Source organism: Littorina saxatilis, linkage group LG8 (assembly GCF_037325665.1).
Source record: "Littorina saxatilis isolate snail1 linkage group LG8, US_GU_Lsax_2.0, whole genome shotgun sequence".
In the NCBI taxonomy this organism is placed as follows: domain Eukaryota; kingdom Metazoa; phylum Mollusca; class Gastropoda; order Littorinimorpha; family Littorinidae; genus Littorina; species Littorina saxatilis.
In genome coordinates, this window is record NC_090252.1 from 68559596 (window position 1) to 68577095 (window position 17500).

The 17500-nt window shown below is 43.3% G+C and overlaps 2 protein-coding genes across 2 annotated transcripts in view; one reads left to right on the top strand and one right to left on the bottom strand.

Annotated features, from left to right (window-relative positions):
* Positions 1-730: 730 nt before the first annotated feature.
* LOC138972461 (uncharacterized) lies at positions 731-3368 on the top strand. Its single transcript, XM_070345103.1, has 3 exons — positions 731-804; positions 1607-1660; positions 2936-3368. The coding sequence occupies exons 1-3, from the start codon at positions 756-758 to the stop codon at positions 3271-3273; spliced, it is 441 nt and encodes a 146-aa protein (XP_070201204.1). The 5' UTR covers positions 731-755; the 3' UTR covers positions 3274-3368.
* Positions 3369-8212: 4844 nt separating this feature from the next.
* The window catches only part of LOC138974240 (uncharacterized), a 13542-nt gene continuing 4254 nt past the window's right edge, over positions 8213-17500 (bottom strand). Inside the window, exons 4-8 of the mRNA XM_070346965.1 lie at positions 17336-17392; positions 15727-15780; positions 15051-15437; positions 11645-11745; positions 8213-11068 (exon numbers count right to left, since the gene is read on the bottom strand). Coding sequence (XP_070203066.1) covers positions 10787-11068; positions 11645-11745; positions 15051-15437; positions 15727-15780; positions 17336-17392 — 881 coding nt within the window. The 3' untranslated portion in view covers positions 8213-10786. The remainder of the gene's footprint in view (positions 11069-11644; positions 11746-15050; positions 15438-15726; positions 15781-17335; positions 17393-17500) is intronic.

The following is a 17500-nucleotide window of genomic DNA, read 5'->3' on the forward strand; positions in this document are numbered from 1 at the left end:
TGTTAGCGTGTGTGTGTGTGCGTGTGTGTGAATGCGTGTATCTGTCTGTGTATATGTGTGAGTTTGTGTGTGTGTGTGTGTGTGTGTGTGTGTGTGTCTCTGTGTGTATGTGTCTGTGTCTGTCTGTCTGTCTGTATATTCGTATGCGTGTTTCCTTCCCGCTTTGCATAACCTTGCGTGTTAGAAATGTGGAATAAAGGCGAGATGTTCTTCACACACACACACACACACACACACACACACACACACACACACACACACACACACACACACACACTCACACACACACTCACACACGCACACACATCTCACACCCCCCCCCCCCACCCCCCGAACCTCCTACGCAAACTCGCTGCCTTGACAACACAAAATACTTTGTCGCAAACAATCAATCAATCAAGCAAGCAAGCATTACAAGTCAGCCATTAAACCAGAACATCATATTCCTGTAGGCTGTACAAAACCTCTGACTGAAGGTTTTGTGTCAAAGTCAAACACAAAATTGCATATGTTGACCAAGACTTAGAGACGTATTAAGGGTCATGTGAACCGATCCTTTTTGTTATTTTCCATTTCTGAAATGACGTCATTGTGATTGACATACATGTGTGACGTTACGTCAAGCAATCGATTCTGGAAAGCGATGTTGCACTGCCTGCCAGTACAATGTGATGTGTGTGCCATTCTGCAACCTGGTTTGCAGATCAAAAGACACACGATTGAACTGCAGGGGACATCTAAGCAGAAGAAGTTCGATGGAGAAAGAAACATTGCCATGTGCTGTCCTGATTTTGTTCACAATCGGTAAGATCTGCCTTTTGTTTACAAAACTGAGCAAGTCCACCGAAGCTCCTTCCGATTTAATATCTAAAACAACATCGACTTTTTCTGTTGGAGTTAATGTCTCAAAAGCAACGATCATCTTAATCAGACGGTAGGGATGGCTGGACAACTAACATTTTCATAATAATCTGACGATTAGCTTTCGTTTTGTTGGGAATTATCATGCTTGCAAAAAACGACTTCTTCACACTTCACACATCACTCGGACCCTGGCCCTGGCGACAATAACAAGGCGTCACTCGATCTCACCCTGTCAATAGCTGTTATCCAGATCAGTGGATTGCCAAATACGAGGAACACGTGCACAAATATCACTGTTACTGTGTTGTGTGTCATTATATTTAAATTTTGACTAAATGTTTTAACACAGAGGGGGGAATCGAGACGAGGGTCGTGGTGTATGTGTGTGTGTGTATGTGCGTGTATGTGTGTAGAGCGATTCAGAGTAAACTCAATAAATAAATCATGTGTTCAGAATTTCAGTCATTTCAGAGGGATCTGAAACAATTAACAAACAAGCAAAAATGAAACAGGCAATACAAACTCAGCTTATTCCCTGATGCATGACTTAGCTAGACTCGGGCTCAAGTTATAATTATTTTCATTTTAATTTTCATTTTCATTACTTTAGTGTCCCATCGCTGGGAAATTCGGGTCGCTTCCTCCGAGTGGAAAGCTAGCAGCAACGGAGTCGCGCTACCCAGGTGTACATTCACTGCCATCTTGTCTGTTTCATGAACCTGTGACCACGTATCTTCACCAGCAACGACTACTACCACCACAACCACCACAACCACAACCACAACTACCACCGCAGGTAAATATAACCAAATAATTATGCAGCTAACCATACTTATTTTACAATCAATGTTAGCTTCGTATATCTTGTTTGTGATGTTGCTCAATTAATTGTTGGCTCGTATTATTCATTCAATGGACAGTGTAAAGACTCACAACGATTTTCTTGGACGAAGGTACTTGATCATATCAGAAAAAAAACATCAATATTTTACTTACTACCACATACACATCTGACATCAGGAAAAAAACATAACACATTAACAGACACTGCTGACGGTGAATCAGTCATTGTTCGTACTGTGGTAATCATTCCTGAAAGGAATTACACAAGAGAAAGTAAAAAACAACATCAATCCTGAACTTCTTAGCTTAAATGTCCTCTTCGTGAACTTCTTTGCTTAACTTTCCTTGTCAGAAACCTACAGACCAGGGTTGACTGTCAAGATGTTTGCTCTACAAGCACGTCTCCTGACTCTTTAGCTGACAACAATGTCTTTTCACAAAAAGTCGGAACATCGCAAACCGAACAATTCACTTATATCTACAACCACCCGTTCTTTCGCGTTCTTGTTCATAAGAAACCAAGGCGTCCGCCCTCAAACACATCGCTCACATACAATGCACCACATCTGATCCAATCTGTAATTTCCTTGACAAACACAGTCTTCGTCATTCCACAACGAACCCGAGACAGAGTTACCACAGTTGAACTGATTATGATCAATCCATGTCATAAAAAGAAACTTTGCATCTGTCACAAGTCAATTACGCTTTAAAACTTTGCTTGTGCCATAGGTTTAACGAACCCCTGCCTATTGTGGTGTGCCTTGTGGCTCCACTAGTGTGAAACTTTGAAGTCGTTGTGTGGGTTTTCAGACATCGACAACACGTTGTTCTTTGTGGCTCCACTAGTGTGAAACTTTGAAGTCGTTGTGTGGGTTTTCAGACATCGACAACACGTTGTTCTTTGTGGCTCCACTAGTGTGTAACTTTGAAGTCGTTGTGTGGGTTTTCAGACATCGACAACACGTTGTTCTTTGTGGCTCCACTAGTGTGTAACTTTGAAGTCGTTGTGTGGGTTTTCAGACATCGACAACACGTTGTTCTTTGTGGCTCCACTATAACTTTGACGTCGTTGTGTGGGTTTTCAGACATCGACAACACGTTGTTCTTTGTGGCTCCACTAGTGTGTAACTTTGAAGTCGTTGTGTGGGTTTTCAGACATCGACAACACGTTGTTCTTTGTGGCTCCACTAGTGTGTAAACTCGATGTCGTTGTGGGGTTTTTCAGACAACAGCACAGAGCCTATGGGTGAGCCTGAAGACAACAGCACAGCGCCCGGTTTCACTTCATCGAACGCGCTGGGCATGGCTCTGGGTGTGGCAGGAGCTGTATGTGTCGTCATGGCAGTAGTTGGATTTTGCTGGTCCGAGAAACGTAAAGAAGAAGGTCAACACAACGCCCCTCCTCCACACGCTCTGCAGGTTTCTGGCGGCGCTGGGACATCTACAGACAAGACTGCCCACGACTCCCTTGACTCTGAGGTTGGCGACTCCAGTGCCGCATATTCAGAGGCCAGTCAAGGCACAGAAGTCAGTTGTTGGGCATCAGATTCGTCTGCAGTATAAAAGGTTGCCACATCAAGTCCTCGTTTTCCACTGCCATCAATGAAACAATGGAAACAATGTTAAGCCAAACAATACATCAAGAGTCAAAACTCGTTCAATTAACATTATTCAAACACACACACACACACACACACACACCACACACACACACACACACACACACACACACACACACACACACACACACACACACACACACACACACACACACACAAATCACTAGCCAAAGGCGAGTACACCATTTCTTGGACTTTCAGGGCTGTTAGGTCTCTCAGTCTATACACTTGCGCCCAACTGTGTCAAATCTATCCGCTACAAAATAGACACGAATAGCCAAATATGTTGAAATAAGGGTCACACAAAACACCAACCACCCAATGGACTAGTGGGTACGTGCCTTAATAATCGCTTAGCAACAGGCGGTCTTTGTGCAGTCCACTGCTGTCTCTGAAGCCCGTTGTGTGTCACTAATTGCACAAACATAATTATTCCCTTCAACACAGGCAGAGTTGTATTCTCTGCAAACTGAACAATGTTTCACAGGCATTTCGTGCAACTACGACTCAGTGTTGGTAATGAGTGCTGACACACGTGTGGTTTTTTTTTTCTTACATGTTATTCAATTGTTACCGAAAAGATTGTTAAAGTGTGAGTCTACAGAGGGCAGTCAACTTAGCATAAACTCTATCTAAACGAGACAAATTTGCAGTGATAGGGTAAAAGGATGGTTAGATGCTATGCGGGAGGGATTGGTAGCAGAGAAAGGTCGGGTAAAAAAGAGGGGTTGGGAAGGGTGGGGATAAGGAGGGGGGGGGGGGGGGGGGGGGGGGAGGATGCTAAGAAAGTGTGCTTAGTGCATTTGGAAAGAATGACCCGACAGTCAGTATCTATTCTTTAGCTGCATTGCAGTGCAAGTCTAAATTTCTTATATCACCCCACCCCCCTCACCCCCCTCCCTCTCGTTCCACCCCTGGCATCCACCTATGCCGTTGTTAGCAGTTCGTTGCATCCTGAAGAATGTCTTTGGCATACAACCAACTGCGATCTGACTCGTGTACCTTTTTGACTCACATGCGAAGCAAAAGTGAGTCTATGTACTCACCCGAGTCGTCCGTCCGTCCGTCCCCCCCGTCCGTCCGTCCGTCCGTCCGGCCGTCCGGCCGTCCGGAAAACTTTAACGTTGGATATTTCTTGGACACTATTCAGTCTATCAGTACCAAATTTGGCAAGATGGTGTATGATGACAAGGCCCCAAAAAACATACATAGCATCTTGACCTTGCTTCAAGGTCAAGGTCGCAGGGGCCATAAATGTTGTCTAAAAAAACAGCTATTTTTCACATTTTTTTCCATTTTCTCTGAAGTTTTTGAGATTGAATACCTCACCTATATATGATATATAGGGCAAAGTAAGCCCCATCTTTTGATACCAGTTTTGTTTACCTTGCTTCAAGGTCAAGGTCACAGGAGCTCTTCAAAGTTGGATTGTATACATATTTTGAAGTGACCTTGACCCTGAACTATGGAAGATAACTGTTTCTAACTTAAAAATTATGTGGGGCACATGTTATGCTTTCATCATGAGACACATTTGGTCACATATGATCAAGGTCAAGGTCACTTTGACCCTTATGAAATGTGACCAAAATAAGGTAGTGAACCACTAAAAGTGACCATATCTCATGGTAGAAATAGCCAATAAGCACCATTGTACTTCCTATGTCTTGAATTAACAGCTTAGTGTTGCATGACCTTGGATGACCTTGACCTTGGGTCAAGGTCACATGTATTTTGGTAGGAAAAATGTGTAAAGCAGTTCTTAGTGTATGATGTCATTGCTAGGTTTAGCTGAAGGTCAGGGTCGTGTAAAGGTCAAGGTCAAGCATGTGAGTCGTATGGGCTTTGCCCTTCTTGTTAACATGATTGCATTTGCATTATTTCACTTAATCTTAATAAGTTCATTCTCTGGTCAGTTAATTCATTCTGTCGTAATGAATTAAAAGCTTTGTGTTGTGTTGTTTTGATAATTGGTATTGACGAGTTCATTCTCACTTTGTCTTTTTAACCTTGTTACGTATCTTTACATTTTTTCATTTTTTTGTTTGATGTTCGTTTTTCATTGACTGAATAACTTAACGAGGGCAGAGGGTGAGGTTTGTCTACCTATATATGGGTGTGTGTCTGAAAAAAAGTGTATAAAACAACTACGGACAATTGATGCATATGTCTTCCTTCATGGGCTGAAACTCCCACGTTCACTCCTGGTTTTGCACGAGTGGGTGTTTTACGTGTATGACCGTTTTTACCCCGCCATTCAGGCAGCCATACGCCGCTCTCGGGGGAAGCATGCTGGGTATGTTTGTTTTTCTATAACCCACCGAACTCTGACATTGATAACATGATCTTTTCAGTGCGCACTTGGTCTTGTGCTTGCGTGTACTAACGAAGGGGGATAATGTACTCGCGGGTCGCACTTGGTCTTGTGCTTGCGTGTACTAACGAAGGGGGATAAGGTACTCGCGGGTCGCACTTGGTCTTGTGCTTGCGTGTACACACGAAGGGGGATAAGGTACTCGCAGGTCGCACTTGGTCTTGTGCTTGCGTGTACTAACGAAGGGGGATAAGGTACTCGCGGGTCGCACTTGGTCTTGTGCTTGCGTGTACTAACGAAGGGGGATAAGGTACTCGCAGGTCGCACTTGGTCTTGTGCTTGCGTGTACTAACGAAGGGGGATAAGGTACTCGCGGGTCGCACTTGGTCTTGTGCTTGCGTGTACTAACGAAGGGGGATAAGGTACTCGCAGGTCGCACTTGGTCTTGTGCTTGCGTGTACTAACGAAGGGGGATACGGTACTCGCAGGTCTGCACACGTTACAAAACGTGTCTGGACCAACATGACGAGATGAACCAAATTTGTAAGCGAGGTTTTCAAAGCAGAAACAGGGCTATTGGCTATTGTATTTTTCGACCGCGAAGGTCCCGTTCCTGTCGCTCTTCTGTCTGCTAACAGCACTGTCATTGTCAAATGTGACCCTCCACCACGGAATGAGTCGCATGTCACCTTTTCATGATTTTCATATTTTTACATTTTCTTAGAGGGTTTTTTATTCTCTATCCAGTGGTGAAAACCGTTTTAGAAAAGAGCAAAAACTTTTCGAGTTATAAGCCTGTGACTATGGTGACCCTCACACTGTTACTAGACACCCCCCGGACTTATATTATGCCTAGCGCAGAACCGCGTAAGGTGACATGCGACTCATTTCGTGGTGGAGGGTCAAAAATACTATGCACAAATCTTTTTACCCAAACGTACTTACGAGTTAGCAGTCAGCGACCAAGCTGCGAAACTCAGACTTCCCTTCACCTTGTTGTAATGTATTCACCCGTTGCTGTTCTCGGTAAAGACAGGGCATTTTTGACACATTCTATTTGTGATTGTTTCTTTTTACATTTGGTCAAGTGTGTGTGTGTGTGTGTGTGTGTGTGTGTGTGTGTGTGTGTGTGTGTGTGTGTGTGTGTGTGTGTGTGTGTGTGTGTGTGTGTGTGTGTGTGTGTGTGTGTGTGTGTGTGTGTGTGTGTGTGTGTGTGTGTGTGTGTGTGTGTGTGTGTGTGTGTGTGTGTGTGTGTGTGTGTGTGTGTGTGTGTGTGTGTGTGTGTGTGTGTGTGTGTGTGTGTGTGTGTGTGTGTGTGTGTGTGTGTGTGTGTGTGTGTGTGTGAGTGGTAGTGCATCAGCATGTCCGGTTTTTTTTCTTCTCGGTAATCCCAAAGAGCTGCCGAATAGCTTAAATAAGAAGCAATAATTTATGTTAACGTGAGAGACCTCTTCTGATGAAGCTTTGTGAATGTTTAAAAAATACTCTCACGTCCGAAGATCAAAAAGCGCTGCAGCATATAAAGTTTGAAAGTGCTGGCTTTGACTATGAATCAGAAAATGTTAATTTGTCAACGATTGACACATGCATATTGCTATTCCGGGACCAAATTAGTGGAATGCGCACGCCGTCTTTCAAAAGTGACTTGAATACGGGTAATTTGACGTTCAGAAAACTTCTGCACTTTTTGCAGCCATATTCTAAGATGCATGGGTTTAAAATAAAGAACATAGAATATGACAGGTTGATAATTTCAAAAATCATTATGATGTAAAGCTCTCCTTGAGAATTGTTGTTGGTGTTTTCTTGTTTGTTGTGTCGCTCAATATATAGTTGTACATTGGTTAACTAAGATGCTGACTGATTAATTCATGTATTTATCATTGTGTTGTTTTATTGATGACAATTGATTAAACATTAGGGTTGTTTATCTTTTTGAGATTATAGAGTAATTATAGGGTACGTCTAACGCCAATGCCTTTTTGAATTGTTACTTCCAGTTTATGAGTAAAAAAAAACTCAGTTAAATTTCGCAGTCCAGTTTCGTGTGAATAAAATGGAGTGTGTGTGTGTGTGTGTGTGTGTGTGTGTGTGTGTGTGTGTGTGTGTGTGTGTGCGTGTGTGTGTCTGTGTGTGTGTGTATGTGTGTGTGTGTGTGTGTGTATGTGTGTGTATGTGAGTAAGTATGTGTGTGGGTGTGTGTGTGTGTGAGTTAATGTATGTTTGCGTGTGTGTGTGTGAGTCTGTGTGTATGTGAGTAAGTGTGTGTATGTGTGTGTGCGTGTGTGTGAGTTAGTGTATGGTTGCGTGTGTGTGTGTGTGTGTGTGTGTGTGTTATGTTTACTGTTGTAGGTTACGAGTTATTCCCCTTTAATCCAGGTTGGACACAGTATCGTCTGCCATATGTATTATTTGTGGCGATGACATTATCTCATGTGCACACAGACTCACACACATACACACACGCGCACATACACACACGCGCACACACACACACACACACACACACACACACACACACACACACACACACACACACACACACACACACATATCGTTAACGCTATAGTGACATAAATGATTATTGCGTTTATTACGGGTCACTTCACCCGACAAAACTGAAACCAACCATTGGTCAAACAGGCACCCTATACGGAAAACACCATGTAGTCCATGTCAGATTTCGAAATATCCAGCACGCTTCCCCTCTAAGGCAGCGTATGGCTGCCTAAATGGTGGGGTAAAAACGGGCATACACGCAAAAACCCTCCAGTGCAAAACCATGGGTGAACGTGGGAGTTTTAGCCCATTCATGAAGAAAAAAAAGAAGAAGCATGTGCCTTGGTAAGACAATGTCGTCTTTCCTTATCACAGTTCGGATCGTTTCATTTTCAATACTGTAATTTCAAATGTTTTGATTATATCATCTTCTATATATATATATACGACTTGTGTCTGTGTGTCTGTGTGTCTGTGTATTTGTGTATTTGTGTATTCGCCATGCACGGCCAAAGTTCTCGATGGATCTGCTTCAAATTTGGTGGGCTTATTCAGAGAGACCCCGGACACAACCTCATCGATGAGATATTTCAACACGTGCTCTCAGCGCGCAGCGCTGAACCGATTTTGGTTCCACCTCAGCTATTTTGGTTCCACCTCAGCTACCCGGGCCCCCATACCGACACACCATAGCCGCTACACCACATCACAACGCCAAAGTTCTCGGTGGATCTTTTTCAAATTTGGACACCGTATTCAGCTACACCCCGGACACAATATCATCGATGAGATATTTCAACACGTGCTCTCAGCGCGCAGCGCTGAACTGATTTTGGTTTTTGTGTTCATTTCACCATTATAAGTAACTCTTCCTTATCTTCTCCAGTGTTTGGCGTTTATCTCCCTTCCTTCGTGTGGCTTTCCCGTTTGTAAGTTACTATTACTATTTTTAGAATGTCACTGCGCTGTCCACTGCGCTGTCCACAACGCTTCCCTTGCACCCGTAAGTTGTTCTTACTGTCAAAGTGAAAAGGTCGAATCAATTTATAGCCACGCGAAAAATACACTCTCACCTATCTCTATATATTTATAGATACAGATATGCATATATATATATACGGCTTCTCTGTGTGTGTGTGTGTTTGTGTGTGTGTGTGGGCAAAAACCTGTGTATTGTAGAGTTCTGTTTGTGATGTGGTCTAGCGGCTTTTGTCTGTCTGTATGTACTGGCATGTGAGAAGCCACAGCAGATAATATAGGGCTAAGAAATAAGCTCTAAAATTCTCAATCCCGTTTGACAGGACTTCGCCTTTAAAGGTGATTGTGGTGAACCGCCACGCATTCTGTCTCTGTCTCGCGCCGTTCACCCCAAATTCCCGTTTCTGAGTAACTATTTTTAGAATGTCACTGCGCTGTCCAGAACGCTTCCCTTGCACCCGTAAGTTGTTCTTACTGTCAAAGTGAAAAGGTCGAATCAATTTATAGCCACGCGAAAAATACACTCTCACCTATCTCTATATATTTATAGATATAGATATACATATATATATACGGCTTCTCTGTGTGTGTGTTTGTGTGTGTGTGTGTGGGCAAAAACCTGTGGATTGTAGAGTTCTGTTTGTGATGGGGTCTAGCGGCTTTTGTCTGTCTGTATGTTCTGGCATTTGAGAAGCCACAACAGATAATATAGGGCTAAGAAATAAGCTCTAAAATTCTCAATCCCGTTTGACAGGACTTCGCCTGCAGAGGTGATTGTGATGAACCGCCACGCTGTCTGTCTCTGTCTCGCGATTCACCCCGGCGAAGCCGGGTATTCCTCTAGTATACAATGTATTTGTATTGCCATTTACACGCAAAGCAGTTTCACATTATAACATTAATGTATTCAATTGTTAAAGATGCTGGGCGGAGTTGACACAAAGCAGTGAGGTCAATGATTGCATGTCTATGTCGACGAAGAAGCTTGGCAAAATGAGCTAGTTTATTTTAGAGACCCACACCGTCCCGTAAATACATTTCGACTCACCTTATCAGAGTTCAGATAAGGTCATCGCTCAACAACCTGGCTACTATCCGCGCACAGAGATAGTTCTGTTCTTTGTGAAAGCCACGATGTCAATCAGCAAATCCAATTCCTGAACAGGACATTACTGCTAAATAGTCCGCAATAACAAGTACAGTCAAGCAACAAATTAAATATACATGCGCATCTGCAAGTGGTTTTCACTACAATCACGGAATATATGTCCAAAATAACGAGAAAGTTACGCTCGAGACTCGTGCAATAACACATCAACATGAAATACTCGGATTAGTTGTTTGTTTTTCTGTGTTATTAAAATGATCGGATGGCCGTGTATGTTTCTTGTCTCGGGAACACAGGGATAATTCAAGACCCACTCAGTTTCGATCTTCGAAAAACAAAACAATCCTCACTTTCCTAGTGAGACCTCCGATAGAGCAGTTGAATATGGTGTCACTGTATGGCTAATCACAGTCAAAGGTACAGTGACGTTACGCTAGAATACAACAAAAACGCCAGTGTACAGTCATATTCCAGATGCACGAATATGTGATCCATGTTTCATCAGTTTGTTAGTGGTAATAAATGCAAAGATCTCCAAGGCCGTGTTGTTTCAATTGTCTAGACCGATGTAAGGTGATTGTAGGTAGGATCTGTATCATCACATACGGGACGGGAGTGGTGCAAATTATGGTAATCGTCATCATCATCGATGTCTGCTGTCTTCGTCACTTCCCTTTCTGACGTCATAGTTTCCGCTGCTGCTTTCCGCGTCCTGTTGCCATCACCATGGTTACCGATGTGTTTTGCTTCAGTCCTTATCTTCGTCTTAGTGTTGAGTTCAGTAAGTTCCACGTCACCTTGTGCACCATTCATGTTTGGTGTCTGTTTCCCTCGCTTGACCTGCACGTTCATTAACATTGGTTTCCATCAGACGACACGCTTCGTTTGGGTGTGTACTTCTGTTGATTCTGCACAGGCCACAGTGTACTTTTGGAAGTTGCACTGTCCACATCTTCCACCCAGCAGACAAATTCAAGCATACCCACTCAAAATAATACTCGCGCACATATAAATGCACATTCTTGTTATTGTCCCCACGCGCAAGCACGCATGCATACACGCACGCGCACACACACAATCAAACACACACACTCACAAACACACACACACACACACACACACGCACACGCATACACACACACGCACACGCACACACACACACACACATTCAAACACACGCACGCACACACACACACACACACACACACAACACACGCACACACACACACATTCAAACACACACACACACACACACACCACACACACACACACACACACACACACACACACACACACACACACACACACACACACACACACACACACACACACATCACACACACACACACACACACACACACACACACACACACACACACACACACACACACACACACACACACACATATGACTCACCTTATCCCTCGGAATATGAGACACCTCCCCGATGTTCCTGTACACAGCAGATGTAGTGGTGTCTTGTTCAAGCTGAGATATGTTGTTCGAGTCCTCTACCCCTAGATGAAACAGAATGTCATTTCGTGGATTAGTAATTTGTTCTCCTCCTTTGTCGTTTACTGACCCTCTTTTGCTCCCATCTTTCTTTCTTGTGACTGATCCAGCGAATTGTCGAATGGACGGTTTTACTCCTTTGCACAACTATCTGATGATAGCTGTATCAGCAAGAAAGGAATGAATGTACATTACAAGGATGTAAAATGAGACAAAGTAAATACGAATTTACGGAAAGTGGTTGCCAATGAAGAAACAACTGAAGAAGAAGAAGAAAAATAACAACAGGAACAGGAACAACAACAATAATAATAATAACAACAACAACAACAACGAAAACAACAACAACAACAACAACAACAACAACAACAACAACAACAACAATGAAATAAACAACAACAACAACAACAACAACAACAACAACGAAAACAACAACAACAACAACAACAACAACAACAACAACAACAACAACAACAACAACAACAACAACAACGAAAACAACAACAACAACAACAACAACAACAACAACGAAAACAACAACAAAAGCAACAAAAACAAGCAATACTAAATAAAAAAACACACATATACATATATAAACAAGCAATCATCGACAACAATGATGAAAACACCGACACCAACAGGACAACAACACCACCATCAATGATAACATTAACTTTGATACAAGTATAAAGACCTTGGGTGGCAAGGTCCCAAACTTCCCGCTGGACTTGTGCACACGCACCCACTTGGTCCCTGGATATATAGACTTGTGCACACGCACCCACTTGGTCCCTGGATATATAGACTTGTGCACACGCACCCACTTGGTCCCTGTATATATAGACTTGTGCACACGCACCCACTTGGTCCCTGGATATATAGACTTGTGCACACGCACCCACTTGGTCCCTGGATATATAGACTTGTGCACACGCACCCACTTGGTCCCTGGATATATAGACTTGTGCACACGCACCCACTTGGTCCCTGGATATATAGACTTGTGCACACGCACCCACTTGGTCCCTGGATATATAGACTTGTGCACACGCACCCACTTGGTCCCTGGATATATAGACTTGTGCACACGCACCCACTTGGTCCCTGGATATATAGACTTGTGCACACGCACCCACTTGGTCCCTGGATATGTAGACTTGTGCACACGCACCCACTTGGTCCCTGGATATGTAGACTTGTGCACACGCACCCACTTGGTCCCTGGATATGTAGACTTGTGCACACGCACCCACTTGGTCCCTGGATATGTAGACTTGTGCACACGCACCCACTTGGTCCCTGGATATATAGACTTGTGCACACGCACCCACTTGGTCCCTGGATATATAGACTTGTGCACACGCACCCACTTGGTCCCTGGATATGTAGACTTGTGCACACGCACCCACTTGGTCCCAGGATATGTAGAATTGTGCACACGCACCCACTTGGTCCCTGGACATGTAGACTTGTGCACACGCACCCACTTGGTCCCTGGATATATAGACTTGTGCACACGCACCCACTTGGTCCCTGGATATATAGACTTGTGCACACGCACCCACTTGGTCCCTGGATATATAGACTTGTGCACACGCACCCACTTGGTCCCTGGATATATAGACTTGTGCACACGCACCCACTTGGTCCCTGGATATATAGACTTGTGCACACGCACCCACTTGGTCCCTGGATATATAGACTTGTGCACACGCACCCACTTGGTCCCTGGATATATAGACTTGTGCACACGCACCCACTTGGTCCCTGGATATATAGACTTGTGCACACGCACCCACTTGGTCCCTGGATATATAGACTTGTGCACACGCACCCACTTGGTCCCTGGATATATAGACTTGTGCACACGCACCCACTTGGTCCCTGGATATATAGAGATATTACTGCAACTAACGCTATTGCTTCTCATAGCTACTTTATAATTCTTTTTTATCAGAACCTTTTAAGAATACCCTTTCATATCCAAGTATCAATTATTACCACTTTTAATTAGATGAATGAGAGTGTGCGGGGGTGTGGGATGGTGGTGAACCACTGTACATAAAGGGAAAGTTTGTGTGCGCGCCTGTGTGTGTTTTTAATCTAAGACGAATGTCGCCAATGGTTTTACAGAGTGACGTTAAATAAACGATTTTATCATTATCAACAAGTTTACGTGAACTAACACAAATCAAGGACATTTACTGCCTATACATTCGTTGTTAGTAGGGAGAAGCCTGATTGTGGTCACTGGCACCTGGAGAACAAGATCTAGCTTTGTATCGTTCTTCATAGTGGTAAAACAAATATATAAACAACAATATCGACTGCCTTTATAGGCTAACGTGTGTTCACTCAACTGAAGCGGGAAGAGAATTAAGTGTTGCGTCTGAACAGCTGTGAGCAAAAGGAGCAAATGAACAAAACATAAACCGACAGTGCATGCATGTTCATGTGAACAGTAGCTAGTGTTCACCAGCCTAGAACCGGTAGAATTATGTAGTGTTGTGCTTGAACATTTGTAACACATAACAAAGGAACGAAAGGAGGGAAGAAACACACACAATCTCGACATCAACCGCCTGTACACATCGGATTCTAAAAGGAGCAGACTGTTCTTTTGACTCGACTCAAACGGTTTGAAAATACACAACCGCTTTTGAAATCTGGTTATCCTGGTGGTTCTGTCTATACGGAACACTGAGCTTACACTGTTTTAACAGGTCTCTTCACATCGACGCACACAGACACAGACACACGTACACACACAGACACACGTACACAGATACAGACACACACAGACGCACGTACACAGATACTGACACACACGTACACATACACGCACACACACACACGCACGCTTGTACGCACGCTTGCACACATACATACACATACACACACACACACACACACACACACACACACACACACACGTACACACGCACACATACACAACATAAAATGCGAGAACTCTGTGTGTGTGGTGTGTGTGTGTGTGTGTGTGTGTGTGTTTTCTCACTTTTTGTGTTGCTCACTGTTGTACTCTCTCCTTTATCTCTCTCTCTCTCTCTCTCTCTCTCTCTCTCTCTCTCTCTCTCTCTCTCTCTCTCTCTCTCTCTCTCTCTCTCTCTCTCTCTCTCTCTCTCTGTCTATCTCTCTCTCTATCTCCCCCCCCCTCTCTCTTTCTCCCTCTCACAGACACCGACACGTTCTGATTTATAGCACATGGTCGATTTTAAATCCGGAACTCCATTTTACTGACCCAATAATAAGGAAAACGGAAAACACACAATAAAAAATGTCTCTTTACCTGCTGTTCGCGTATGCTCCACTTTACGATCCACTTGTGTCCTGTTCACGAGTAGTTCATTTTTTTCCTTCGGCTTTTTCTTCGGCTTTTTCTTCACCCGAGCGTAGGTCTGCTCAGCAAAAGTTTCTTCTCGTTCACCTGAAGCGTTAAGTTGTCCTGCTTGCTCGACATGATGAGTGAGTGCGACTGTATTGGCCGTCGTCTTTGGTTTTGCATTCTTGGAAGGACCGTTGCCGGTTTCATTGTTTCGTTTTGGAAGAGGGGGTGGATGGTCGTGTGGGAGGTTAAGATGTTCAATGGAGATAGGATGTCCAAGATTGCGGATTGCCATCAACGCTCTCACGTCTTCTGCGCTGAGAAACGTGTCGTTCATTAGGTCGGCAGCACCTGCACGTGGAATACGGAAAACTTAAAACAAACGAAGCTGCTTGCAAAAACACCCACGAAAAAGAACAGAAGCAGAAGAAGAACAGGACAGAGACAGAGAGAGAGAGAGAGAGAGAGAGAGAGAGAGAGAGAGAGAGAGAGAGAGAGAGAGAGAGAGAGAGAGAGAGAGAGAGAGAGATGCGTCTGTCTACGCACAAGTCTGTCCACACACACACACACACACACACACACACACACACACACACACACACGCACACACACGCGAACATAAAAAGAACGCAGCACTTACCCTCTTGAATATGGCCGCTGCCTTCTCCACCAATCCTGGATGCTATTGTTAAACCTGGAAAATATTTGTCTGTTTGATGTAACAATTTGTGCATGTTCTTAAGTAACTTGAGCTTAACCAGCAGGAACCGTCTACATAAGTTGTAAAAAACACTATCGTAACTCTCCAGTTGAGAGAGAGAGAGAGAGTGGGAGAGATAGAGAGAGAGAGAGAGAGAGAGAGAGAGAGACAGAGGGAGAGAGACAGAGAGAGACAGATAGACAGACAGACAGACAGACAGACAAAGAGAAAGAAAGACAGACAGACAGACAGACAAAGAGAAAGAGAGACAGAGACAGAGAGAGAGAGACAGAAAGAGAGAGAGAGAGATAGAGAGAGAGAGAGATGATGATGGAACTTTATTTTTCAAGGATAGAGGTTTAAGGCGACGCCTTTTCTTACAACCGGTCCTTACTTCTAATACAAATATCTAATAAATGATAAACAAGTAAAGCAACATGACAAATAAACAAAGTAAACGAACGAACCAGCAAACAATCGACAAGTAAGCAAACAAGCAAATAAACATAAACAATAAAATGGCAAAGTAAGCAACATGCAACATGTTAACACATGGAAAGTGATCGACGGTAAAATTCACACGATACCAACGTTTACACTAATGCTAATAATGATTATATGGTGTAAATGATAATGATGATGATGATGATGATGATGATGATGATGATGATGATGATGATGATGATGATGATGATGATGATGATGAAGTGATGATGGAAAATCGCAACATAAATTCCACATAATACATATATAATAAAGAACATATTTGTGTAATTCATAAAGTGGGTGGGTGCGTGTGCACAAGTCTATATATCCAGGGACCAAGTGGGTGCGTGTGCACAAGTCTATATATCCAGGGACCAAGTGGGTGCGTGTGCACAAGTCCAGCGGGAAGTTTGGGACCTTGCCACCCAAGGTCTTTATACTTGTATCAAAGTTAATGTTATCATTGATGGTGGTGTTGTTGTCCTGTTGGTGTCGGTGTTTTCATCATTGTTGTCGATGATTGCTTGTTTATATATGTATATGTGTGTTTGTTTATTTAGTATTGCTTGTTTGTGTTGCTTTTGTTGCTTTTGTTGTTGTTTTCGTTGTTGTTGTTTGTTGTTGTTTTCGTTGTTGTTGTTGTTGTTATTATTATTGTTGTTGTTCCTGTTCCCGTTGTTATTTTTCTTCTTCTTCTTCAGTTGTTTCTTCATTGGCAACCATTTTCCGGAAATTCGTATTTACTTTGTCTCATTTTACATCCTTGTAATGTACAGAGAGAGAGAGACATACAGACAGACAGACAGACAGACAGACAGACAGACAGACAGACAGACAGAGACAGAGACAGAAGCAGAGACAAAGATAAACACATATATCTTGACGGACAGAGAGACACATCAACACATGCAAGTGAACAGGAACGGCAGCAACAACAACAATAACAAAACACAACATGAACAGCAACAACCACCGCCACTACAACAACAGCAGCAACACCACAATAAGCTACCACAACAATAACAACAACAAGAGCAACATCAGCAATAGGAACAAAACTTACCGTTGTTGGAGGAACCAGGGTTGCTATCCCCACCACTGGATTTGTTGTTAGGTGTACCTGGGACATCAAGGGAGGTACCACGGTTATGCAAGTTTTTTGTCAACACACGTTATGCAATAGTACGTGTCATAACAATGATAATTCAAATACATTCACGACCAAGCT